Consider the following 24,842-nt stretch of genomic DNA (forward strand, 5'->3'; position numbering starts at 1 on the left):
AAAAGCATTCAGTTCATTCCAAAACAAAGGAATTCTTTCAGAGGTGTTTCCCCCGGCTCTGCCCAAAATGCTTCCCAAAATGTCCTCGTTTGTCGTAGTAGGCCTTGGCGGAAAAATGGAAGAAGAAGAAGAAGAAGAAGAAGAAGAAGAAGAAGAAGAAGAAGAGGAGGAGGAGGAGGAGGAGGAGGAGGAGGAGGAGGAGGAGGAGGAGGCGGAAGAGGAGGAGGCGGAAGAGGAAGAGGAAGAGGAAGAGGAGGAGGAGGAGGAGTTTGGATTTATATCCCCCCCTTTCTCTCCTGTAGGAGACTCAAAGGGGCTTACAATCTCCTTGCCCTTCCCCCCTCACAACAAACACCCTGCGAGGTAGGTGGGGCTGAGAGAGCTCCGAGAAGCTGTGACTAGCCCAAGGTCACCCAGCTGGCGTGTGTGGGAGTGTACAGGCTAATCTGAATTCCCCAGATAAGCATCCACAGCTCAGGCAGCAGAGCGGAGAATCAAACCCAGTTCCTCCAGATTAGATACACAAGCTCTGATTTATATTGGCTTTTTTCCTGGGTCTTCATATCTGCACATGCACACACCCAGGGTACGTCTGCTCCTTGCCCTCAGCCCCCCACACCAATCAGAACACTCGCTTCAGTCTCCACTTCTCTTACATTTTCGGGTTTGTTTCCCCGCTCTGTCACTTAAGCTGTGGAGGCTTTTCTGGGGAACCGCATTGGCTTGTGCACTCCAACACATGCCAGCTGGGTGACCTTGGGATAGTCCCAGTTCTTTTGAGCTCTCTCAATCACACCCGCCTTACAGGGTGTTTGTTGTGGGGGGGGGGCAGATTGTAAGCCCTTTTGAGTGTCCTTGCAGGAGAGAAAGAGAGGATATAAATCCAAACGCTTCTTCTTCTTCGAGGGATGGTCGTGTGAGCTGCAGTTCATGAAATCCTCTCTTGCAGCAGCAGAAAATCGCCTCAACACCCCTCCTCCTTCCCCCAGGTCCATACACTGACTTCAAGACAAGACATCTGAAGACATCAGGCCCCAGCACGCAAGTGAGTTGCACCGGGCTACATTTCCCCTAGATATTCCTCTGCTGGGAGCATCAAGATCTGTACTGTCAATTCAGTACAGTAGGAGCAGCAGTGGCGTAGGAGGTTAAGAGCTCGTGTATCTAATCTGGAGGAACCGGGTTTGATTCCCAGCTCTGCCGCCTGAGCTGTGGAGGCTTATCTGGGGAATTCAGATTAGCCTGTACACGCCCACACACGCCAGCTGGGTGACCTTGGGCTAGTCACAGCTTCTCGGAGCTCTCTCAGCCCCACCTACCTCACAGGGTGTTTGTTGTGAGGGGGGAAGGGCAAGGAGATTGTCAGCCCCTTTGAGTCTCCTGCAGGAGAGAAAGGGGGGATATAAATCCAAACTCTTCTTCTTTTTCAGGCTGGCAATGGCTCTCTGACATCTTGGTAGAGGTCCTTCACATCACCTTTACCTGGAGATGCTGGGGACTGAACTTGGGACCTTCTGAATGCAAAACTGTCTCCTCCACTGAGCCACAGCCCTTTCCCTGAACACACTTATTCTGTCTTTCTTTACTTCTCTACTGAGTTATTTCCTGTAACTGTCCTCTCACTCTCTACCTTCACACATGTCCCCAAGTTACTCACGCCCTCCCAGTCTACTTTTCTAGCTCGCTCATTTCCACATACATAGAAGTACCACCAAGATGGGACAGGAGAGATTTTTTCCCTGTGCTTGACTACTTGCACAAGATACTGGGTCCAGCCTGGGAAGCTGGCCCGATCACACCGGACTCATCATCTCTACCCGAAATGTGTCCTTTCAAGGCCCAGATGCACCCACCTGGGGTTTTTTTTTTTTACCATCTAGACCAGGGGTGGGCAATTATTTTTTCCATGGGGTCACATAAGAAACAGAAAATATTGTGGAGGGCCGGGCCAAAAGGCAGGGGGGCGAGGCGCTTTTGAAAGCCCCGCAGAAGCCGACAGCCAAGGCAAACCGGCTTCTGCGGGGCTTTCAAAGGTGCCTCGCTCTCCAGCACGGCAGGGGGGCCAGTCAGGGTCATCCGGCGGGCCAGATGTGGCCCGCGGGCCGTATAATGCCCAGGTCTGATCTAGACCCCAAGCTTTCTGCACTGAAACCCTGTCTGCTGGGCTCAAAACTTTGGGGGGGGGGGGGAGAGAGTGGGGAAGGGAAAGAGGTGCTTTTCCCTTCTGCAGCTCTGAAAAGGGCAGGCCAATCTTGGGGCAATAGTGTTGTGAGTATCTCCCAGCCCAAAAAGGCTAATGCAGAGCCACCCACTGGGAGCAGGTTCTGGGTTCTTCTAACAGATTTTCACCACAGGGCAGAAATAGCCCCAGGCGAGGCCTGGTCACCTCACTGTTCTTACCTTGCGGGGCAGACAGCCATGGTACCAGGCGTGGCTGCACAGCTGATCCATACTGAGTTTCAACTCCTCCTCCAACTCCTTCCGTAGTTTCTCACTGGCAGGCTCCATGTTCCTGTGGATCGTGCCTCCTAAAAAAATCAAGACACAACTGATTGATTACCTGATCATCACAGAGCAGACGAAATACTCCCTATTGAATGAAGTTTAGCAATAAGGTGAGCGAAAGTTAATGCTCACAAAGATTTTTACTATTGGCATAAATGACAACTGAATTCATTATTTTGATTACGAAATTCGGCGAAATAGAAGATACATTTTATAATCTTCTTTTCTAGTTTCTGTAACATTTCTAAGTTTTCTTTCTTTTTCAACTAAGGTATTGAATGATGTTTAGCTTTGTGCTGAAGGAGAAGTCTAATTTTAATCTGAATGTAATATAGGATTTAGTATGTATTATTGTATTTTTTAAGCAATAACATTTACTTTTTAAAAAAAGAGACGACGTTATTGACAGCACTGTATGACAGAGAAGAAGACGAGTTGGATTTATATCTTCCCTTTCTCTCCTGTAAGGAGACTCAAAGGGGCTTACAAACTCCTTTCCTCCCCCCCCCCCCCAACAAACACCCTGTGAGGTGAGTGGGGCTGAGAGAGCTCCAAAGATCACCCAGCTGGCATGTGTTGAAGTGCACAAGCTAATCTTGTGAGTATCTCCCAGCCCAAAAAGGCTAATGCAGAGCCACCCACTGGGAGCAGGTTCTGGGTTCTTCTAACAGATTTTCACCACAGGGCAGAAATAGCCCCAGGCGAGGCCTGGTTCACCAGATAAGCCTCCACAGCTCAGGCGGCAGAGCAGGGAATCAAACCCGGTTCCTCCTGATTAGAGTACACCTGCTGTTAACCACTACGCCACTTCTGCTCCTGGATACCCTGGCAACCACAGCAAAGCACAAAGGCCCACGGAAGTCTTCTTCCCAGCACGTCCAGATTTGCATGGAGAGAGAAAAAAAAACCAAAAGTGGCCAGATCAAAGTATTCACTAGGTGCACAGGAATAGCTGCAAGCAACGTTTTGTTTCTTGGCTTTGAGAAAAGGTATTCATTTCCTTCTCTTAGTGCATTATTCATTTCTCATGAAAACACACTTCTAGGGATTGCTTGGTTTTCTGTTGAATGTGGGTGAAATTGGCAACCTCTCATCTACGAAACTCCCTCTCTACCAATTTTCAAGCAGACCGGAGAAAGGGCCCACTTTTCTAGACAACTAAAGTTTTTCTCTTGCTGAGCAGGCCCGGAATGGTGCTTATGTCTTTATTTCAATGCTGATTCACAACACAGTCAAAGACCCTGTAAGCCAGTGGTGGCGAACCTATGGCATGGGTGCCAGAGGTGGCACTCAGAACCCTCTCTGTGGGCACGTGCAAACAGAGTCACCCCCACCCCCCCAGCACACATCTAGGCTTGTCTGGGCTGCTGGGCTCAATTATTAGTGTAGGTAACCCTGTTAAGTGCTGTTAAACCCCACTGATTTTCATGCGAAGAACTAAAGCGTGATTCTTTACCTGGGAGTAAGCTCGGTTGCTGGCAATGGGGCTTGCTTCTGAATAAACCCTCCTAGGGTTGTGATTCACCCGTTGGAAGAGTTGCACGATTGCTTCAAAGCAAAGCCACCGACTACCATCAAGCTTACTCCCGAGTAACACACGCCTCAGAGCCAGCCTTTTTCTAAACTAAAACCTCAGTATCCAGGTTACATTGCCGTGTTGGCACTTTGCGATAAATAAATGGGTTTGGGGTTGCAATTTGGGCACTCGTTCTCGAAAAGGTTCGCTATCACTGCTGTAAGCTATAAAACAGCATTTCAAAAGCAGCAAGGTAGGAAAAGAATGTTGAAGGTTTACAGGGAGGAAAGCAATGTTTAAACATAATCCACACTACGCTCCAACCAAAACCACTAACTGCCAAATGCCTGAGGAAACAAAATCCTGTTGACGCAGTGTCTGAATACTAAAAAGGACAGATGCCCACGCAAATGATAGAAGAGAGGGCATTCCACAAATGCCGTTTCCAATGGGAACACATCTATCGGGCCTCCAATAGAAGAAGAAGAAAAGTTTGGATTTATATCCTCCCTTTCTCTCCTGTAGGAGACTCAAAGGGGCTGACAATCTCCTTGCCCTTCCCCCCTCACAACAAACACCCTGTGAGGTGGGCATTCAGGAAGTTCCTCACGGAAGGAAGCAACCCCTGGCCCAAGATTGCCAACTCTAGGTGGGGAACTTCCTGGAGATCTGGGGGCAAAATCTGGGAAGGAGGAGGAGGAGGGGTTTGGATTTATATCCCTCTTTCTCTCCTGCAGGGAGACTCAAAGGGGCTTACAAGCTCCTTGCCCTTCCCGCATGAAGTCGTGCCCGCGAGGATCACAAGGAAGAGGCGAGACGCGGTGATATCATCCGGTGGAGAGAGCCAGCAGCAGGAAGCGCGGGATCCTTGGATCTGGCAACTCTGCCGTGTGCTAGTCCCTGGCACCTTTTATTAGGGTTTCTCTGGGGGCGTGTAAAGGAGGCAGGCAGGTAGGAGAGCGGGAGAGCGTCATGTGATGCGTGATCTCATCAGGCTGCTACGTGCAGGAGGAAGCATCCGCGTCTGGGTCTAATCCATACCTGGGGGCAAGAGCCCTTTTGTCCCTTTGTCTGGGACACCTGGTGACAGTAAGGTAGTTCATGACCTGTGACTCACGGGGGAACGGGGGTGGGGGGGTGGGGGAGCGTGTGCGCCCAGAAGGCCGCAGCTGGCACCGGCATTCCAGGCGCTCTATCTATGGTTCTGCTGGGTTTGCGGGCTCACCCCTACACCCCCCACAACAACAAACACTCTGTGGGGTAGGTGGGACTGGGAGAGCTCCGTAGAGCTGTGACTAGCCCAAGGTCACCCAGCTGGCATGTGTTGGTGTGCACAAGCGAATCTGGTCCACTAGATAAGTCTCCACAGCTCAAGTGGCAGAGCAGGGAATCAAATCTGGTTCTCCAGATTAGAGTGCACCTGCTCTTAACCACTACACCACACTGGCACTCAAAACAGGTTTTAAGCGCCTTCTTTAAGGTGGTTGGAATGACTCCTCCTCCATCAATGAAGCATTAAACCACTCCCCCTGTCCTGCCAAGAAGCCAAATGGGCAAGGACCAAGCAGAGGCCGCAGGCTGTATTGTCTTGCCACACCCACCAGCACCATTGTTGGTACACAAGGGAGATAACAGGGCAGAATGCTATTTTTGGCACTAATATTTATTTTGTTTATTTCGAGTATTGATATACCCCCACCTTTCTCCCAACACAAGAGAAATGAAGGCACATAACAGCAAATAGGTCAAAGGTAAAGATATTCCCCTATGCAAGCTCCAAATCTTTACCAACCCACAGGAGGATGTTATATCACAACATTTACTGGGAAGACTATGCAGCCTCCAATGTCCAATGGAAAAGAGGTAAAGTTCACATGGCAGAGCAAGTACATCGACTTATCAGGGTGGATCAGAGGATCCTCTGAATATGCCAGCCACAGATGCAGGCAAACCGTCAGGAGAAAATGCTACTGGAGCACGGCCATACAACCCGGAAAACCCACAACACCAGAGATGGCGAACCTTTTTAAGACCGAGTGCCCAAATTGCAACCCAAACCCCAGTTATTTATCGCAAAGTGCCAACACAGCAATTTAACCTGAATGCTGAGGTTTTAGTTTAGAAAAAAACTGTTGGCTCCCTCGTCCTCCTCCCCACCCATTTGAGCAGGGGCCAGCCTGCTCTAGCCTCCAGCAAGTCCCGCATGCACCACTCTGTGCCTCTCTAGCATCTCTGCCTCCTCTGCGCCCCCCGCCCCCCTCGGGAGAAGCCACCTGGAGCATAGGCACCAGGCCTACCAGCCAAGTCCTCCCTGGTCACCACGGTGCGCGCATGTTGTGCTCAATAGCCCAGATTAGATATGTGTGTGTGGGGGGGTGATTTTTCGCCCCCAACACGACGAACTCTGTGTGTGCGTGCCCACAGAGAGGGCTCCGAGTGCCACCTCTGGCACCCGTACCACAGGTTCGCCATCACTGCACAACACCCTAGTGACTCCGGCTGTGAAAATCCTTCGACAGTACATATGTTTGACAACCCAGAGGGAAGTGCTGGGCAACAGCACAAGAGGACTCCAAGAGCACAGGCAGAGTTGGAGGGTGGACAGTTCAAAACACGGACAGGGCTGCAGAGACCTCTTCTACGTGAGCTACTGTTTATTGGAATACTGGTTTTTATTTATTTTGTTAATTTGTTTAAAGCCTTCCTTCTGCCTTTCAGAGCTCAAGGCAGTTGACAGTGGAGATCAAACATCTATGTTTAATGTTTTGATATGTTAAAAACAACACATACACACACCCAATTTAAGCCAGCAACCTTAACCAAAAGTAGTCCTAAATAAAACCGTCTTCACCCTGCCTCCAAAAAATTGAAAGTGAGGGAGCCAGGGATGTCTCCCTGGGGATGTTTCATAAGGGTGGGGCTGTCACCAAAAAGGCCTTCTCTCATGTACCCACTCACCAAGCTTCTTTGATTAGACAGTCAGGATCTGAATCCCTGGGTAGGAATTTTTTTAACATAAGAGGGGGAAATAGAGAAGGCGCAACCTCAGCACAGTTTCGAGAACCTCAGCAATGCTGCATTGTCAGTCTCGGTGGTTAAAAGAATACAAGGCCACAGAGACTGTCTGTCTTACTGCCTGTCTTCCAGCGGGTGAAAGCAAGATGTTGACCAACATCTGACAGGCAGTAAGACAGACAGGGTGGATAAAAATCAATGATCTTAAAAAAAATTAAAAGGATTTTAAAAAAATTAAAATTGGATTTTTAAAAATTTAAATCAGATTTTTTAAATAAAATGCTTTTTGAGGGAAAATCTATGTAAAGATAGCTTTCTATTTAAGGTACATTATAATCCAAAGTTTATTCATTATGAAATAAGGATTAGTTTTTGATTATGCAGATGCTGTGTTTAAATTTTTTGATAATAGAAATTTTAAATGTCATGTTTTTCCTGAGGCTCTTGTAAAATTGTTTTGGGCAGTTTTTCTACCTAGAATCTATACTTGGTTTTGCAGTTCTCAAAACTGTGAAATTGTGTCTGCAGAGAAAACATGCTTCTTCTTCACATCAAAAACGTTATAAAATAAACATACAGAGTTGAGGAAAAGACCTTAATCTTATTGTTCCTTTGCAAATCAATAGACTGAATCAACCCCTTATCTCTTAAGAGCTACAAGAAGTTCAATGATTAGAAGGGTGTATTGTCGAAGGCTTTCACGGCCAGATTCAACTGGTTGTTGTGAGTTTTCCGGGCTGTGTGGCCATCTACCAGACTACAACCACACAGCCCGGAAAACCCACAACAACCAATTAGAAGATTGTTTGGAGTGGAATAGATCTGCACAAGGAGCTAAATGTGAGGAGGGAGTGGGGGAAGCCATAAAAGTGAAACCTTTTGAGCAGAATATTCCACAAGTCTGGAGACAGATATTTATTAAATTATTGCAAGGCAAACTATCTATGTATTTCTAGTAATATAAACAAATAAATAATGTTTGGCTATAACTCATCTGAAAAGTTATTATTCTAAAAATGAAACCTTCATCTGGTTGTAAATATTAAGATTATGCTAGCAAGAGTGAGTCTCTATGTAGAAAACTATGATTTAAGTCTAGACTTACAGATTTGTGATTTAAATCATGATTTAAATTGTGGTTAAAAAAATCCATTTGACTTAATCAAATCTACCCTGTAGGTAGCAGACCTTTACATTGTAGTTCCTCTTACGATACAGATTTTTTTTTCTCATTTGTATTCGTTACGTTTTAAGCAGCAATACATTAAGCTTTAAAATAGAAGGAACATTTGATGAAGTTAGGAAACTGACAAGCAAAGAAGAGGCTGAATTCAAACCCTGGTGCCCTCTTGGGGAAGCCACGGTTACCGAACGGGCACAGAGGCAAGCATTTGGCAGCTGAGGAAGCCACAGAACAGTGAAGAGCGGGCAACCGGCTCTTTTCACATCCCCAGGAATTGCACTAATGGGAGCAGCAGTGGCATAGTGGCTAAGAGCCGTGGCTAAGAGCAGGTGCACTCTGATCTGGAGGAACCGGGTTTGATTCCCAGCTCTGTCGCTTGAGTTGTGGAGGCTTATCTGGGGAATTCAGATTAGCCTGTACACTCCCACCCACGCCAGCTGGGTGACCTTGGGCTAGTCACAGCTCTACGGAGCTCTCTCAGCCCCACTCACCTCACAGGGTGTTTGTTGTGAGGGGGGAAGGGCAAGGAGATTGTAAGCCCCTTTGAGTCTCCTACAGGAGAGAAAGGGGGGATATAAATCCAAACTCTTCTTCTTCTTAGATGGATCTCCCTGGATAGCACCCCTCTGATAATCAAAATCCTCCATTGCCTTTGGCAGACCGGAAAGGGGGGGGGGATGCCTGCCAGAGTTGTACAGAAAGAGCTAGACTTCTATCCTGAAGAAGTTCAGAGATGGCAGAAAGACTTTTTGAATAAACTATGTCTTAGGGGCTAATAGAGATGTTTCGGATATGTCTTAGGATACTCATGAGGACTATAACCCCACCCAGCCCCGCCAGTATCCTAACGTTCATGCTAGGAGGAACTGATGGGAATTGTAGTTCAGGAACATCTGGAGGGCCCTGCTCGACACTTTGTCTTAGGGTGTGGTGGAGTCTCGAAGACAGAAACAGGAGTTCCAGTAGCATTTTCTCCTGACGTTTCACCTGCATGTGTGGCTGGCATCTTGAAATACCAGGAGAAAATGCTACTGGAACACGGCCATACAACCCGGAAAACCCACAACACCCTAGTAAATCCAGTCCTGTCGCCTCAAACATTACTTTACTAACGTATATGGTTTTCGTGTCCCACCATTAATAGTCCTAAAAACTGCTCCATGGCATAAACCATTTTATGATCACATGAAGATGCTACATATCTGACCGGCACACCAACAAATAAAACCTAAGAATAGCTTATACTTCTATTAGATTTCAATCAATGCCTTCAGAAGTGTTTAGTGGTAGATACACACGAGTACCATTTTCTCAGCGCTTTTGTATCTGTGGAAAACAAGAGCCTGAGGATCTCTTTCATTACATACTCTCATGGCCTTTATATTCAGAAATAAGGAAAAGGTTTTTGGAGCCAATCCTACCTAGGACAGCTTTTTTGTCCGATGATGAGAAACTGATTTTCTTATTATCTGATATTGATTCCTGTTTTTTACAAGATGGCTCTCTTTGCCCTGGCGGCTAGGAAATTACGAGCAAAGTATTTAAAGCGCTTTAATTAAGTTATTGTTTTAACTAAGTTATTGTTTTAACTGCATGTATCTCTGTATTGTTATAGCCAATAGCTCAAACAATAAATACTTGACTGACTGACTGGTTTTCAGTCAGGCAAGGGCAAATCCCCTGTGTTTGTCTCTTAACCCAACTAAGAACCTCCATAAATCAGATGCTGGCCCTTTACACACATGGAAGTTTTAAATTTCAATAACATTTTTTTTTTAAGTAAGGGCCGCTGGCATTTTGGCGCCCCACAGAAGCAAACCAAAATGTGAGAGAGGGCATTTGGGAGAACCAGGAGGTGCCAAGATGAAGAGACGTCAGGATGGAACAGACAGACGGGTCCCTCAATGTCCCTTGAACTGTCTCTCAGGGCTGCTTTCGCACAGCACCGCAGGAGGACTGACCTCACAGCAAACACAAATGATGTATCCGAAGCATTTCCCGCTTTTCAGCCAGCTTAGAAAATTGCTTGGGAGAGGAAACCGCCTTGGGCTGGCCCTAAAGCAATGCAAACAGCCGCTGTTGCTTCCGGGAATTGACTACTACCCAGGGAAAGGTTAACCATTAATAGGAGAAAGATACAAAGCCCAGAGACGCTTGGAAGTTCTGCAGATGGCTGAATACAAGCCACAGGGCGTGCTGCAATTTCCAGCCCAACAAGCCGGTCAGGATTTCTCAGCTAACAGGGCCTCCCGTCATTAAAGATATGCCACTGTGACCAATAGCAGATTCAGAGGAATAAATCAGCTCAGCGTGGTACAAAAACAAAGTTCTAAAGTTTGTTCCTTTTTAATCCTAAAACAGTGGTGGCGAACCTATGGCACGGGTGCCAGAGGTGGCACTCAGAGCTCTTTCTGTGGGCACGCGTGCACAGAATTCATCATGTGGGGGGGGCGGAAAATCACACACCCACACCCACCCACACACATCTAGGCTGGTCTGGGCACAATCCTTTACCTGGGAGTAAGCTCGGCTGCTGGCAATGGGGCTAGCTTCTGAGTAAACCCTCCTAGGGTTGTGATTCACCCATTCGAAGTGTTGCACAGTTGCTTCACCAAGCTTACTCCTGAGTAACGCGCACCTTGGAGCCAACCGTTTTTTGTAAACTAAAACCTCAGTATTCAGGTTGGCACTTTGCGATAAATAAGTGGGTCTTGGGTTGCAATTTGGGCACTCGGTCTCAAAAAGGTTTGCCATCACTGCCCTAAAACATCCTAAGTGGCATTCATATTGAATAGCAATGCAGGCATGTTTAATCAATAGGAGGAATGATCTTAGAAAGAAACCCTGATATACTCCCCCAAGAGAACAGCAGGGAATGTCCCCAAAACAGCTCTTCGGATCAAGTACTAATTGAGCCTCCCACCTATGGAACAGAGATATTTGCCTTTTCCATGACATCTGATATTTAGAATCATAGAATCATAGAGTTGGAAGAGACCCCAAGGGCCATCAAGTCCAACCCTCTGCAATGCAGGAAGATACAATCAAAGCACTCCTGACAGATGGCCATCCAGCCTCTCCTCAAAAACCTCCAAAGAAGGAGACTCCACCACACTCCGAGGCAGTGCATTCCACTGACCAACAGCCCTGACTGTCAGGAAGTTCTTCCTGATGTTTAGGTGGAATCTCTTTTCCTTCACCTTGAACCCATCACTCCTGGTCTCCTCTCACTGTCCCATCTGAAAGTTTTAGTGAAGCTTTCCAAACTGAACTGCACTTTACTCAGAAGGCCCAATTGGCTCTTAAGCCAAGGATGCCAGTTCAACTCGTTGCTGGTTTGCTCACAGTTTAAAGCAGGTATTTCTACTGGTTTGACATCTATGCGTTGGCGGTGCAATTGGCAAGGTAGCTGCCCAGATAGTGTCAAGACCTGATTCATAGAGTTGGAAGAGACCCCAAGGGCTATCAAGTCCAACCCCCTGCAATGCAGGAACACACAATCAGAGCACTCCTGACAGATGGCCATCCAGCCTCTCTTTAAAAAACTCCAAAGAAGGAGACTCCACCACACTCCGAGCTAGTGCATTCCACCGTCGAACAGCCCTGACGGTCAGGAAGTTTTTCCTGATGTTTAGGTGGAATATCTTTTCCTTCACCTGGAACCTCTGAAGCCACAGAAAACAAGCTTGCTCCCTCAACAACATGACATCCCTTCAAATATCTAAGCACGGCTATCAAGTCACCTCTTTTTTTTTTGTAGTACATTACTATCTTTCTGTTCTTTTTAAAATAATTTTTATTGTATCATTTGAATATTCCATTTTATATTATACACTTCTCGTTTTCAAACAATACATTTTCCCCTTTTTCCCCTCCCCCCTGTATTTTCTTCATAGCTTTATCAAACAAACAGCAGTAAGTTCATTCTTTGTAATCTCTTCTCCCATATCTCCTCATTGACTCCAGCTTCTTTCATCCAGTCCGCATATATTGTCCATATCTTCAAAATTTCGCTGTTTATCTTGCCACAATTTATTTTTTGTTATTATGTCGAAAATGTCCAGTGTCACTTGTTCCCAGATATATTCCAACCATTTCTGGATTGTCCATTTTTTCTTTTCTTTCCAGCCTAAAGCTATTGTTGCATGTGCTGCTTTGATCATTATTTTATACATACAGCTATATTTTTTATCTACCCTCCTATCCTCCATTACACCCATGAACATTAAATCATTATTTATCTCAATATTAATCTTCACCAGTTTCTCGATATATAACATTACGGTTGCCCAGAATTTTTTCACTTCTATACATTCCATCCTCATGTCACCTCTTAACCTTCTCTTCGCCATACTAAAGATACCCAGCTCCCCAAGTCTCTCCTTGTAAGGCAAAAGTACTCTGCACTGAGATTTATACGGGGTGCATTCTGGAACAGAAAATGGCCAAATTTTCACTGCTCGCCACCCTCCGATAACGTAGAGAGGATGGTGAGAAAGCTTCTGCTTTGCTCGCGAGGAAGCCGTCACCTCCTGCTTTCACTGTGCCCTGCGGACACACGATGCCCACCAGTGTTTTGGACAGAAAAGGAACCGTGCCTGGGGCCAAGGCTACCTCCCAGACATCTTTCAACAAATCAGTCACGCCATTTTCCTGGACTTCTCTTCTGAGAAGGAAGTATATGAGAAGGTTAAACATAAACTATGCAGAAGGTGGAACGTACTGACCCGTCCTGGTGAAAGAATGCATGAAGACATTCCCCAGTCGCAGACGCATGGCCGAGTCCTCCGGGAACATTCAGAGTTATGCACGGGAAAGGCAGCCAAGTGCCAGCTCAGTTACTAGCCTGCCAGCCACCCCCCCATCCTTGCTGAAAACATTTCGTTTTAAAGGGGAAGGAAAGGTGATGCCAGACTTTGGAGTCAGTTCCCAGGAGGGAAGGAAAGTGTGTCAGAGAACAAAAAGCAGAAGTCGCCCACAAACTCCCTGACCCTGGGAAGGCAAATGTTAGCCCGCTGCTTAGGTAAGCCTGAAGAGGAAATGGCTCTCTGCTTATAAACAAGGTTTGAAAATCTAGGAAAACTGATTCACAGCAGACATAGAAAGAGGAAGAACAGGAAGAAGAGGAAGAAGAGGAAGAAGAAGAAGCAGAGGAGGAGGAGGAGGAGGAGGAGTTTGGATTTATATCCCCCCCTTTCTCTCCTGCAGGAGACACAAAGGGGCTTACGATCTCCTTGCCCTTCCCCCCTCACAACAAACACCCTGTGAGGTAGGTGGGGCTGAGAGAGCTCCGAGGAGCTGTGACTAGCCCAAGGTCACCCAGCTGGCGTGTGTGGGAGTGCACAGGCTAATCTGAATTCCCCAGATAAGCCTCCACAGCTCAGGCGGCAGAGCTGGGAATCAAACCCGGTTCCTCCAGATTAGAAACACGAGCGCTTAACCTCCTACGCCACTGCAAGATAATCGGCAGTTGTGTTGCTGGCTCTTTCAGTCTAGTCTGAATTTTGAACGAGTCACTCCAAGTAAGCAAGATGCGATTTTCAGAAGCACCCCAGAGACCAGCAGAATTGGGGGGGGGGGGGATGAGAGTCAGCATGATGTAGTGGTTAAGAGCAGGTGCACTCTAATCTGGAGAACCAGGTTTGATTCCCCACTCTGCCACTTGAGCTGTAAAGGCTTATCTGGTGAACCAGATTAGCTTGTGCAACACATGCCAGCTGGGTGATCTTGGGCGAGTCGCAGTTCTTCAGAGCTCTCTCAGCCTCACACACCTCACTGTGTGTGGGGGGGGGGAGGGAAAGGACATTGTAAGCCTCTTTGAGTTTCCTTACAGAATAGAAAGGGGGATATAAATCCAAACTCCTCTTCTCCTTCTTGGAGTCAAAGCTCCCTTTGTCAGATCTATCCAATGGAGGGATCTTTGAGTCTGGAATGCTTATACCCCCTTATGATCTCCATGGTGCTAATAGACTTGAATCTGGCTCTTCTATTGAAAACCAACATGGCTCCCCTCTGAAACAATCTCCAAAGCTGTATCCACACCTCCAAAGAATCACACTGGAGGGCAGATCAGAGATCACAGGGGTTTAAATGGGTTTGTCCCCCCAAGTTTGTGGTTAGAGACACAGTGGAAAACGTAATGCTTCCAGCTGGACATCAGTTCTGATCCCAGAAGAGAGGGTTCCAAGAGACACTCTCTGATTAGTGAAATACAGGAAGCAAAAAAAAATGACCCTTCTGCTCTTCCGTTCACGCTTGCACACACCCCTTGGCTACAGCCAGGCGACTGATTTTTATGGCATGCACACAATAGACAGGAAATGTCCCCTACGCATCATGCCATGCCTCTCTCCCCCAAGCCCAATCCAGTTTTGCTCACTAGTCTATCATAGAATCATAGAGTTGGAAGAGACCCCAAGGGCCATCAAGTTCAACCCCCTGAAATGCTGGAAAACACAATCAAAGCACTCCTGACAGATGGACATCTCTTTAAAAACCTCCAAAGAAGGAGACTCCACCACACTCCGAGGCAGTGCATTCCACTGTCGAACAGCCCTAACTGTCAGGAAGTTCTTCCCAATGTTTAGGTGGAATCTCTTTTCCTTCACCTTGAACCGCTTACTCCTGGTCCTAGTCTCTGGAGCAGCAGAAAACAAGCTTGCTCCCTTACCAACATGACATCCCTTCAAATATCTAAGCATGGCTATCATGTCTCCCCTTAACCTTCTCTTCTCCAGACTAAACATCCCCAGCTCCCTAAGTCTCTCCTTGTAGGGCATGGATTCCGGACCTTTGACCATTTTGGTTGCCCTCCTCTGGACCAGTTCCAGTTTGTCAATATCCTTCTTGAATTGTGGTCCCCAGAACTGTACATAATATTCCAGGTGAGTCTAACCAATGCAGAACAGAGAGGTACAATTACTTCCCTAGATCTAGACCAGGGGTCTGCAACGTGCGGCTCTCCAGATGTTAATGGACTACAAATCCCATCAGCCCCTGCCAGCAGGGCCAATTGGCCATGCTGGCTAGGGCTGATTGGAAGTGTAGTCCATTAACACCTGGAGAGCCGCACATTGCAGACCCCTGATCTAGACACTATACTCCTATTGATACAGCCAGAATCGCATTGGCTTTCTTGGCTGCCGCATCACACTGCTGACTCGTGTTCAGTTTGTGGTCTACTACCAGGTGTTGCCCATCCTATATCTCTGCATTTCATTTTTTCTGCCTAAGTGTAGTATTTTACATTTATCTCTGCTGAAATTCATTATGTTTGTTTTGGCCCAGCTCTCTAATCTTTCCAGGTCATTTTGAATTCTGACACTGTCCTCTGGGGTATTAGCTACCCCTCCTAATTTGGTGTCATCTGCAAATTTTATTAGCATGCTCACTATTCTGTTAGCATGCCCCCGATCAAAAGAGCAAAAAGCTTTGGGTCAGGCACAGCCATTTTTAAAGGTGCACAACCATAGATTCTAGGGACCCTCAGGAGTACCTACAGCTCTGGTTATTGTGAAATGTACACCTGTATTGGGATATGTAAAAAGTTTCACACAAGAAATACTTAACAAGTGGCTCCTTCCATTAGAACTCCAGAAGTGAGTGACCATTGTTGTGCAACTCGAATGCACGAAGATCCCTTATAATGAGCCCACCCTATTGGGCCACTGAGATCAGTATGGTCTGCTCTGATTGGTTCTCAAGCAAAGAAAGGCCTGCTACCCAAGATGCCTTAATGAGAAGTGTTGGGATTTGAACATGCAACCTCGTGTATGAAAAATGGGTGCTCTATGTCTGAGACACAGATTTATTTTATTTTATTTTATTAAACTTATAGGCCGCCTATCCCCGAAGGGCTCAAGATCTCAACCCCCTCCCCCCAAAATGGCACTCACTAAAAGTTGCCGCAACCTATGCAATTATTACACTGATAAGCAGTGGTTAGAGGGCTTGGAAGGGCCCCTATACTTCAAATGTTCAGCCATGAAGCAAACCCTGGGCCAGCATCATAACCTCAGCTTAGCCTACCTCACAGGGTTATAAAGATGGAGAGGAAAGTAATGTAAGTTACTCTGAGAAAAGACTAGGCACAAAGGCAACACTTATTTCCTTTCTTTCTTTGCTCCGGTGGAGACCCAAGGCAGCTTATAGCGTCCTCCTCTTCTCCATCTTATCACACCAATCCTGTTAGGTAGGCCAGGACTAGTCCACCTTATCAGAGCTCAGAAGCGAAGCAGGGTTGGTGCTAGGATGGAAGACCACGGAGGAAGTCCAGGCAGGCAATGGCCAATCACCTCTCACCTTGAGAACCCTAAGAGACGGAACTTCGGGGGATCCCCGGACTAACTCGGCTGCAACTCCACAGTGCGCGGCATGATCAGCATTATCCAACTGACATGTTTGGGCAACAATTACACACGTTTCCTTTGGAGGAAACATTCCACTGACACACCTCTGAGTCAACATACTCACAAGAGGAGTGTCCGACTGGCAACTAGACGCACGCTCACAAAAGGGGGAGACTCGGTTCCCTATAGAAGGGTGCAGCCTCCTGCCAGCTGCAAACAAACAGAGTGGAGGGGGGGGGGGGCAACCAGGCCACGATTCAGAGCAAAGGGGGACCAGCAGACACAGAACTGGCAATTTGGGGGGTGGGGGTGGGTTTACCAGGGAAGGAAAGCAAACTTTCAAATGTATGTGAGAGGCTGCAGTTCAGAGGACCTTGAAAGTTCCTTGCTGCTGAGCCAGGGAAAAGAACTGTGTAAGCCCAAAAGAGAAGGGGGTGCAAATAGAGTTACCAACCTCCAGGCAGAGCCTGGGGATCTCCCAGAATTGCAACCAACCTCGAGGTTACAATCCCCCTGGAGAAACAGCTGCCTTGTGGGGTAGGCTCGATGCTATTCCACACCTCTGAGCTCTCCCCCCCTCCCCCCCCCCCGCCCCAACCCCTGCTGTCCCCAGGCGGATCTGCAGTTTCCCAACCTGGAAAAGGCCAACCTGGCTGCAAACTGTATATCCCTCCCCCCCCCCCCACCCCGGGTTATTTTCAGGCGGCTGGTAGGAATAAAAGGCACTAAATCTTTTTTAAGCCAAAGGAGGACAGCTCTGCTTAGTGGACCGAGGTATTTTAGGGAGTCCACCTTGCAGATCCAGAACTATCTAAGTGTTGCGCGCCCCCCCCCCCCCCAGTTGGGAAATCCCTGGAGATTCGGGAGGGGCGGGGGGCGGAGCCTCAGGTGAGCAAGGTTTGGGTAGGGACTTCCCTGGGGCAAAAAGACACCAGGATCCATTTTTTCTCTCTCTCCAAGGGAGGTGCTCCCTGTTGCCTGGAGACCCGTCGTAATTCCAGCAGATCTCCAACACCCCCCCCCCGCAACCCCCACACCCAAGACGCACCCCCTTGATGACCCGGGGGGCATCCTCCATGGACTTCAGCCCGTCTGAAGGCAAGGGCACTGTAGGGGCGTCGGGGAGGGGGGCAGGGAAGGCGGGGAGGGGACACAGCCCGCGGGGGTGGGGGGCCGCTGCCCTGGAGCAGTCCCGCAGCCCTTTCAGCGACGCGACGGGGCGGACCGACCTTCCCCGGCGGCGGACGCGCTGCCAGGCTCCGGGGGCCCCCGACGGCTCTGCTCGGCCCACCCGCCCCGGCACGCCTCCCGCAGAGGCTGGGGCGGGATGTCCTCGGCCGGCCCTCCTGCCCCGCCCCGCCCCGCCGGTCTCCGCCTCCCCCGGGTCCCGCGGCCGCCCAACCTCGCCGGGCGGGTTTCGCTTTCTCCCCGCCAGATCGAAGGTGAAGGAGCCCGCGAGGCACCGATACGGAAGAAGAAGCCCGCCCTGTCAGCAAGCCTGAGGACCCAAAGCCATCAGTGAAGGAGGAGGAGGAGTTTGGATTTATATCCCCCCCTTTCTCTCCTGCAGGAGACTCAAAGGGGCTTACAAGCACCTTGCCCTTCCCCCCTCACAGCAAACACCCTGTGAGGTAGGTGAGGCTGAAAGAGCTCCGAAGAACGGTGACTAGCCCGAGGTCACCCAGCTGGCGTGCATGGGAGTGTACAGGCTAATCTGAATTCCCCAGATCAGCCTCCACAGCTCAGGCGGCAGAGCAGGGAATCAAACCCGGTTCCTCCAGATTTGATACAGGAGCTCTTAACCTCCTACGCCACTGCTGAAGGAGGAGGAGGAGTTTGGTGGAGGAGGAGGAGTTTGGATTTATATCCCCCCTTTCTCTCCTGCAGGAGACTCAAAGGGCCTTACAATCTCCTTGCCCTTCCCCCCTCACAACAAATACCCTGTGAGGTGGGTGGGGCTGAGAGAGATCCGAAGAACTGTGACTAGCCCAAGGTCACCCAGCTGGCGTGTGTGGGAGTGTACAGGCAAATTTGAATCCCCCAGATCAGCCTCCACAGCTCAGGCGGCAGAGCAGGGAATCAAACCCAGTTCCTCCATATTAGAGTACACCTGCTCTTCCTAACCGGGCCATAATTCACTGCTGTTCCCTGCCCTCTGTTAGGGTTTTGCATAATGATCAATTTCACCTTAATTCTGGATATAGAACTAGAGGCTCTTATTAAGCTGTTCGCAACTTAGTGAAAACTTTGCCCGTCCCCAGACAACTCAGTAAGTCCTTGATCAGGGGCAACGGATATTTATTGCACGCAGGAGACTGCATCCTGTTTCAAGCCTCAAGAACTGTACACAGTATACCAAGTGTGGCCTGGGCTATGACATCGTGTAGTTTAGATGCTGTGCCCCTGTGGATACATCCCAAGACTATATTAGCCTTTTTTGCCACTACATCACACTGGCTCCTCAAATTCAGCTTACAGTCCACCCATACCTCAAGATCTTGTTTACACACAGTGTTACAGAGAAGTATATCCCCCATCCTGCTTCTCATTTTTCTACCCAGTACGTGGAACCTGCACTGGGTCCTTGTCAGAAATCTAGCATCTCGTCTTCATCTCGCCCACTTTTCTCAGTGCAGATCTTGCTTGAAATTTCACTCTTTATTCTACTGGGGTGTTCACTACAATTTGGTATCAATCTGCAGTTTTAATGAGTAGTCTTTCAACCCCCTCATCCAGATTTATTTATTTATTTATTATTTGACTTATAGGCCTTCCCCCCCCCCCCCGAAGGGCTCGAGGCGGCTCACAACATGGCTGCAGCAGTTCCAGACAGCAATCACATAATGATAGCCCTGGAAACCTACACCAGCTTTAAACTGGACCTTAAATTTAACATTTAAAATTTAAGCAGCAGTTTCATAAAATCGGCGCCCGATCCAAAGGCTAAAAAGAAAGGGAGGGAAGCGGGAGGGCCTGTGATTTTTATAAAGATCCTTTATAAAAATATTATAATCACTGGACACCAAACCCTGTAGCATCCCTCTGGACACTTCCTTCAGGAGATCTCCAAAGCTAAGCAAGATTGGTGTTTGGAAGGCAGCACTCTCAAGGATGATGTATAGTAGGAGCAGTACTTGCAAACTATGCCTGTTTTTCACTGTCCCTGGAAAAGTCTTTTCAAAGAAAGAGAGACGAGCCAAGTGCAGTGGTTAAGAGCAGGTGTACTCCCTCTAATCTGGAGAACTGGTTTTTGATTCCCCACTCACACTTACGCTGTGAGGGCCATCTCCAGAACTCAGATCTGACTTCAGCACTCCAACATGCATGCCAGCTGGGTGGACTGCGGGCCAGTCACAGTTCTTTGGAGTTCTGTCAGCTCTGTCCACCTCCTAGCTGTGGTGTTGAGCAGGGTGGGGGAAGGGGAAGGAGATTGCAAGCCCTTCTGAGTCTCTTTACAGGAGAGTATGGGGGGACATAACCCAACTCTGGCCGTCCACAGCTCGGGACAGTAGCCATTATTTCTGTAGTTCTTCCTGCCTCTCTACCTCTTTCTTTAACTATTCTAGAGTCTTGTCTAGAAAGCTTCCAGCCTATCCTGAACAGAAACATCATGTGGGGACATCATGTGGAGCTGTGATAAGTCTGTTGGGTTCTTAAAAATGAAAGGAAGGAAACCAAGAGTAAAGAGAAACTGGGCTTGCATCACCAGCCTGTACTGGCCCACAAGTATGCTTAGCTTCTCTTATCTGTGCCTTCCATCCCATAGGAATGGGTATCTTCAGCCTGATAGAGAGCATTTTGTGCTGTTGTTCCAGGCTGTAGAAAGGGCTTCCAACTGAGGTGGTACAGTCATCCTTCTGTGGTGCAGTCATCCTCAGCACATCTCCACAGCATCCTATCCGGGTTCACTCAATGGAATTTACTTCCAGGAAAGCGTGCTTAGGATTGTGCTGTCAGTTTATTATTTTTCAGGAGGAAATGCCAGGCCAAACTGTTCAAATGGCTTTTTTGTTTTTCTGTAACTACTCCCCGTTGCTTCCTGGATTGTGCCTAGTGGTTGGCTGTATTCTTTTGGGTTTCATTCTCGCAAAGACGTATTTTGATCTCGATGAAGAACAAACAGAGAGGTGGGACTGAGGCTTTGTGTGTCTGTTCTGGGTGCTGGTTAGAAGGATGAGAGTCGTTCTTTATTTCTGTGCATCAAGGAGTAGGGAAAAAAGTGACGCACGAGGAACGCCGCCTGCACCCCTCTGTTTTGGTATCCAAGAAGTGCCCTCATCTGTCTTACTAGATAGCGTTCAGAACCTTACTTTAAAAAAAATGAATGTTGGACTTCCTTGAACGGTTATGACAATAGATAAAATCAGCCTAATATATTAGAAAGAAAGAAATAAGAATCAATATGGATTTTGATATCCTTTCCCATAGAGCCACCCCAATAGTAATGTTTCTCTTTGGACATGACAAAACAATAGAAGGAGTGAATATTTATCATTAAAAAGATATAACGTGATAGCCAATGGGAAACCCTTTACCTTATTTTCTTTTCAAATGGACCAAATGGGAAAACAGCACAAATGGCCTGCAACAACTTAAAGCATTTTTCTTTCTTGATAGATTTGGGGACCTTTTGATTAATCAAAATAAATATGGAACAATAGTTTCATTAATAACAGAAAAGAGCCAGAAGTAATGGTGGAGATGATAGGTAACTCGATATAGGAACCACCATCCTCAGTCTATTACCTTTTCAAAAATGTTGTAGCCAAACTCCAAATGCCTTGAATGGAACGACACCATATGTCTCTTTGCTGTTTGCATGTATGTATGTGATTACTGGCTTGCCTTTTTTGTGATTATCTGAAATTCAATCAATATTATTTTAAAAAGAAAAGAACTGAAACCAGAATTCTACATCCCACCTCTTAGTATGTTCTGTTTGGCCAGCAACTGCATAAGGACTTAATCTTGCACATGGGATGGGATGGGATGGGCGGGGGGGGGGGGGGGGTTGCCTCCCAGACACAAGCCACAAATTTGGAGGGCAGACGCTTGTGAGGTCTGTGATTCAATCAATGGCAGGCTCTGGATTTCTTCAATCCGAAGTCTTTATTGGAACGAACATTGAACCCCTGGCTTTTGCAAAGCCAGTTCTGACCCATCCCCCAAATGCCCATAGCTTTATTACCTCTGTTGTCCACTCCCCCGCCCCCAACTACACAAAGTAAAAGTGGGGAAATTAAAGGAAAGCGAAAGTCCATTCCCAAGGTCTAGGGAAAGATAGAGAGCCATCTGGCTACCGCTCTCTCCTTTGGTGAGGAGGCTCCAGAGATGCTAATTGATATCTGCATTTGGTGTTGCACAGAGGGAAAAGAACACAATGAATTGAGAGATTTATGTTTCCGCAGAGAGGCCCCAGACCTTAAGTACAACTCTAAGGCATTTTATCATACTTCTGAAATGTGGAAGGGGGGGGGGTTGTCAACCTGGGTGCGGGCCTTCTTAGTCATGGCGCCAAAGCTCTCAAACATCTTCCCCAGAGAGATTCTCCTGTCCCTTTCTGTTGCAGTCTTCCACCAGTGGGCGAAGAGACCTTTGAATCACTTTGCATCTGCTCAAGGATCCCCTCAATGTTTTAACGGTTTTAACGTCTTTTAACTGTGTGTATTTTAACTTTTTAAAAAATCTTTTTAGGAGCAGCAGTGGTGTAGGAGGTTAAGAGTTTGTGTATCTAATCTGGAGGAACCGGGTTTGATTCCCAGCTCTGCCGCCTGAGCTGTGGAGGCTTATCTGGGGAATTCAGATTAGCCTGTACACTCCCACACACGCCAGCTGGGTGACCTTGGGCTAGTCACAGCTTCTCGGAGCTCTCTCAGCCCCACCCACCTCACAGGGTGTTTGTTGTGAGAAGGGGGGAAGGACAAGGAGATTGTAAGGCCCTTTGAGTCTCCTGCAGGAGAGAAAGGGGAAATATAAATCCAAACTCTTCTTCTTCTTAAAAAAATGTTTTACTGATGGTTGTTTAGGAGAGGGGATGATGTTGGCGGTTTTATAATGTCGTGTTAACTTGTCTGTTTTAAATGGTTAGGCGCCTCAGCGGCCCTTGTGAGGGCAGGATATAAATACTGCAGTAAAATGCTGCGGCCCCCGCCAACTCACACCCTGCCTTCCCCAAATCTCCTGGAACTTCCCAACCTGGAGTTGGTAACCCTAACCCCTTCTCCCCAGCGGAGAACTTTGCCACCCAGGGGAAGATGTGGTGGGGTTTTTTTCACTGATGGCTCCTCCTCGGAGGTGGGGGGAAGGAAGTCCCCCAGCCCCCACCTGGGCCTTGTCTTTGTGGTCTACAGTCAGTTGCAAAAGAGGAAGCTCTCACCCATTGCTTGGTTTCCCAGCCGTGGAGAAAGGTGCTAAGAGCTGAGCTGAGCCGGGCCAGCCTCTCCGACAGCCACCAGAGAAGCTGTTTGGAGAGGGATTTGGCAGAGGAGATGGAGCTGTGGAGGCAATGTGCCCGGTACTAATCGAAGTGTCGGCGCCGCCCCCCAACCACCGAGTGATTCTGGTGGGGCCCCGGTGTTCGACCATTCAGCCCAGGTCTCTGGTGCGGGACGGCGTCCTCCTTTGCCAACTGCTCAACAACCTCACGCCCCACGCTGTCAACTTGCGTGAGATCAATTTGCGTCCTCAGATGTCCCAGGTGAGTGGGGCTGGCGCGGGAAGTGAAATACGTGGGGAGAGAACCTCTCTCGTTTCGGGGAGAAGCACAGCCTCGCCAGCAACTTTCTTACAGAGATGCGTTCATCAGCATTTTTATCCAACCGTTCCTTTGAGGGACACAGGGAAGTTCTCCCCGCTCATATTTTACCTTCTCAGCAATCCTGTGAAGTGCATTAGGCTGAGAGGGCAGTTATATTCATGTCCAGGAGGACCTTAGAGGGGGAAATGAGCTTTTCCCCGGGAGCTTTGATTCTCAAAAGCTCATACTGACCTTTAAAGCATTCTAGGACTCAATCCTTGCTCCTCTACTGAAGACCAACAAGACTAAGCAGCCTAAAACTGGGCTGAGATGCAAGTAGCCTAAAGTCACCCAGCAAATTTCATGGCAGAGTTAAAGATCTGAACTCGTGTTTCCCATGTTCTCGTTCGCTAAAAAACAGAAGCTGATGGACACAACACGGAATTGTGTCTCCTGTTCTGTAAAGCAGAACAGGCTTAGAAGAAGCATGAGTTTGGATTTATATCCCCCCTTTCTCTCCTGCAGCAGACTCAAAGGGGCTGGGATAATTCCTTTGTTTTTCTCCCCTCACAACAAACACCCTGTGAGGTAGGTGGGGCTGAGAGAGCTCCGAGAAGCTGTGACTAGCCCAAGGTCACCCAGCTGGCGTGTGTGGGAGTGCACAGGCTAATCTGAATTCCCCAGAGAAGCCTCCACAGCTCAGGCGGCAGAGCTGGGAATCAAACCCGGTTCCTCCAGATTAGATACACGAGCTCTTAACCTCCTACGCCACTGCTGAAATAACTGTCGAAGGACCTCGCGGGGAAGCAAAGAGCCTCGTGGCAATCAACAGAACGCTCTCTGTGGCGCTGATAGGGTGAATAAATGTGTGTGGTAATAGAGGGAGGGGAGCAGGAGATTTGGGGATGGGGGGTTGGTGTCCAGATAAAGTGCAGTAGCAAGCTGAAGGAATCTGAACTGGTGGAGCTGAGTCCGGTAGCGAAAGGGTTGAGAGGAAGTGATCACAATGTGATCTCATATATGTGGGTGGGGAATGTTGGTCTCCTTTGTTGTGATGTGGGGCAGGGGTGCAGAGTGGGGATAGATGGGGTGGGAGTAGACTATCACTGCCCGTTGTCTTCTGGGAAGAGGAAGATTTGCTATTTCTAAGGGGGAGGAAGAGGAGGGAAAGACAGGGGCTTCAAGGGGGTGGGTTTCTTCCAGACCAAGGAGCATTGCCCGATTCAGCCATATTAGCAGTGAGGCTGGAGTTATCCCACAATTTCTGATAGGGGCTCTGTGGGCTACTCAAGATAGGGGCTCTGTGGGCTACTCAAGATGGCAGATAAGACTATAGCCGCAGAGGGCCATTGCTTTCACATCCTGCAAGTGAGCTCCCAAAGGCACCTGGTGGGCCACTGCGAGTAGCAGAGAGCTGGACTAGATGGACTCTGGTCTGATCCAGCTGGCTTGTTCTTATGTTCTTAGCTCTGACTTGCAGGGGTCCACCGCCTGGCGCCTGCCCCGGCCACCGCCCCTGCATACCCCTGCCACATACAT

At 48.2% G+C, this 24,842-nt stretch overlaps 1 protein-coding gene across 3 annotated transcripts in view; it reads right to left on the reverse strand.

Annotated features, from left to right (window-relative positions):
* LOC125429932 (breast cancer anti-estrogen resistance protein 3 homolog) overlaps positions 1 to 17,912 on the reverse strand; it is a 47,427-nt gene extending 29,515 nt beyond the window's left edge. Inside the window, exons 1-2 of one of the 3 annotated variants that reach the window (XM_048491538.1) lie at positions 17,797 to 17,912; positions 2,401 to 2,528 (exon numbers count right to left, since the gene is read on the reverse strand). In XM_048491538.1, the coding sequence (XP_048347495.1) occupies positions 2,401 to 2,508 (108 nt within the window). In that variant the 5' untranslated portion in view covers positions 2,509 to 2,528; positions 17,797 to 17,912. Of the gene's footprint in view, positions 1 to 2,400; positions 2,529 to 12,946; positions 13,398 to 17,615 lie in introns of those variants that run through there. The other 2 variants (XM_048491539.1, XM_048491537.1) reach the window with 2 other exon arrangements.
* Between the last annotated feature and the right edge of the window lie 6,930 nt (positions 17,913 to 24,842).

Source organism: Sphaerodactylus townsendi, linkage group LG03 (assembly GCF_021028975.2).
Source record: "Sphaerodactylus townsendi isolate TG3544 linkage group LG03, MPM_Stown_v2.3, whole genome shotgun sequence".
Taxonomy (NCBI): Eukaryota; Metazoa; Chordata; class Lepidosauria; order Squamata; family Sphaerodactylidae; genus Sphaerodactylus; species Sphaerodactylus townsendi.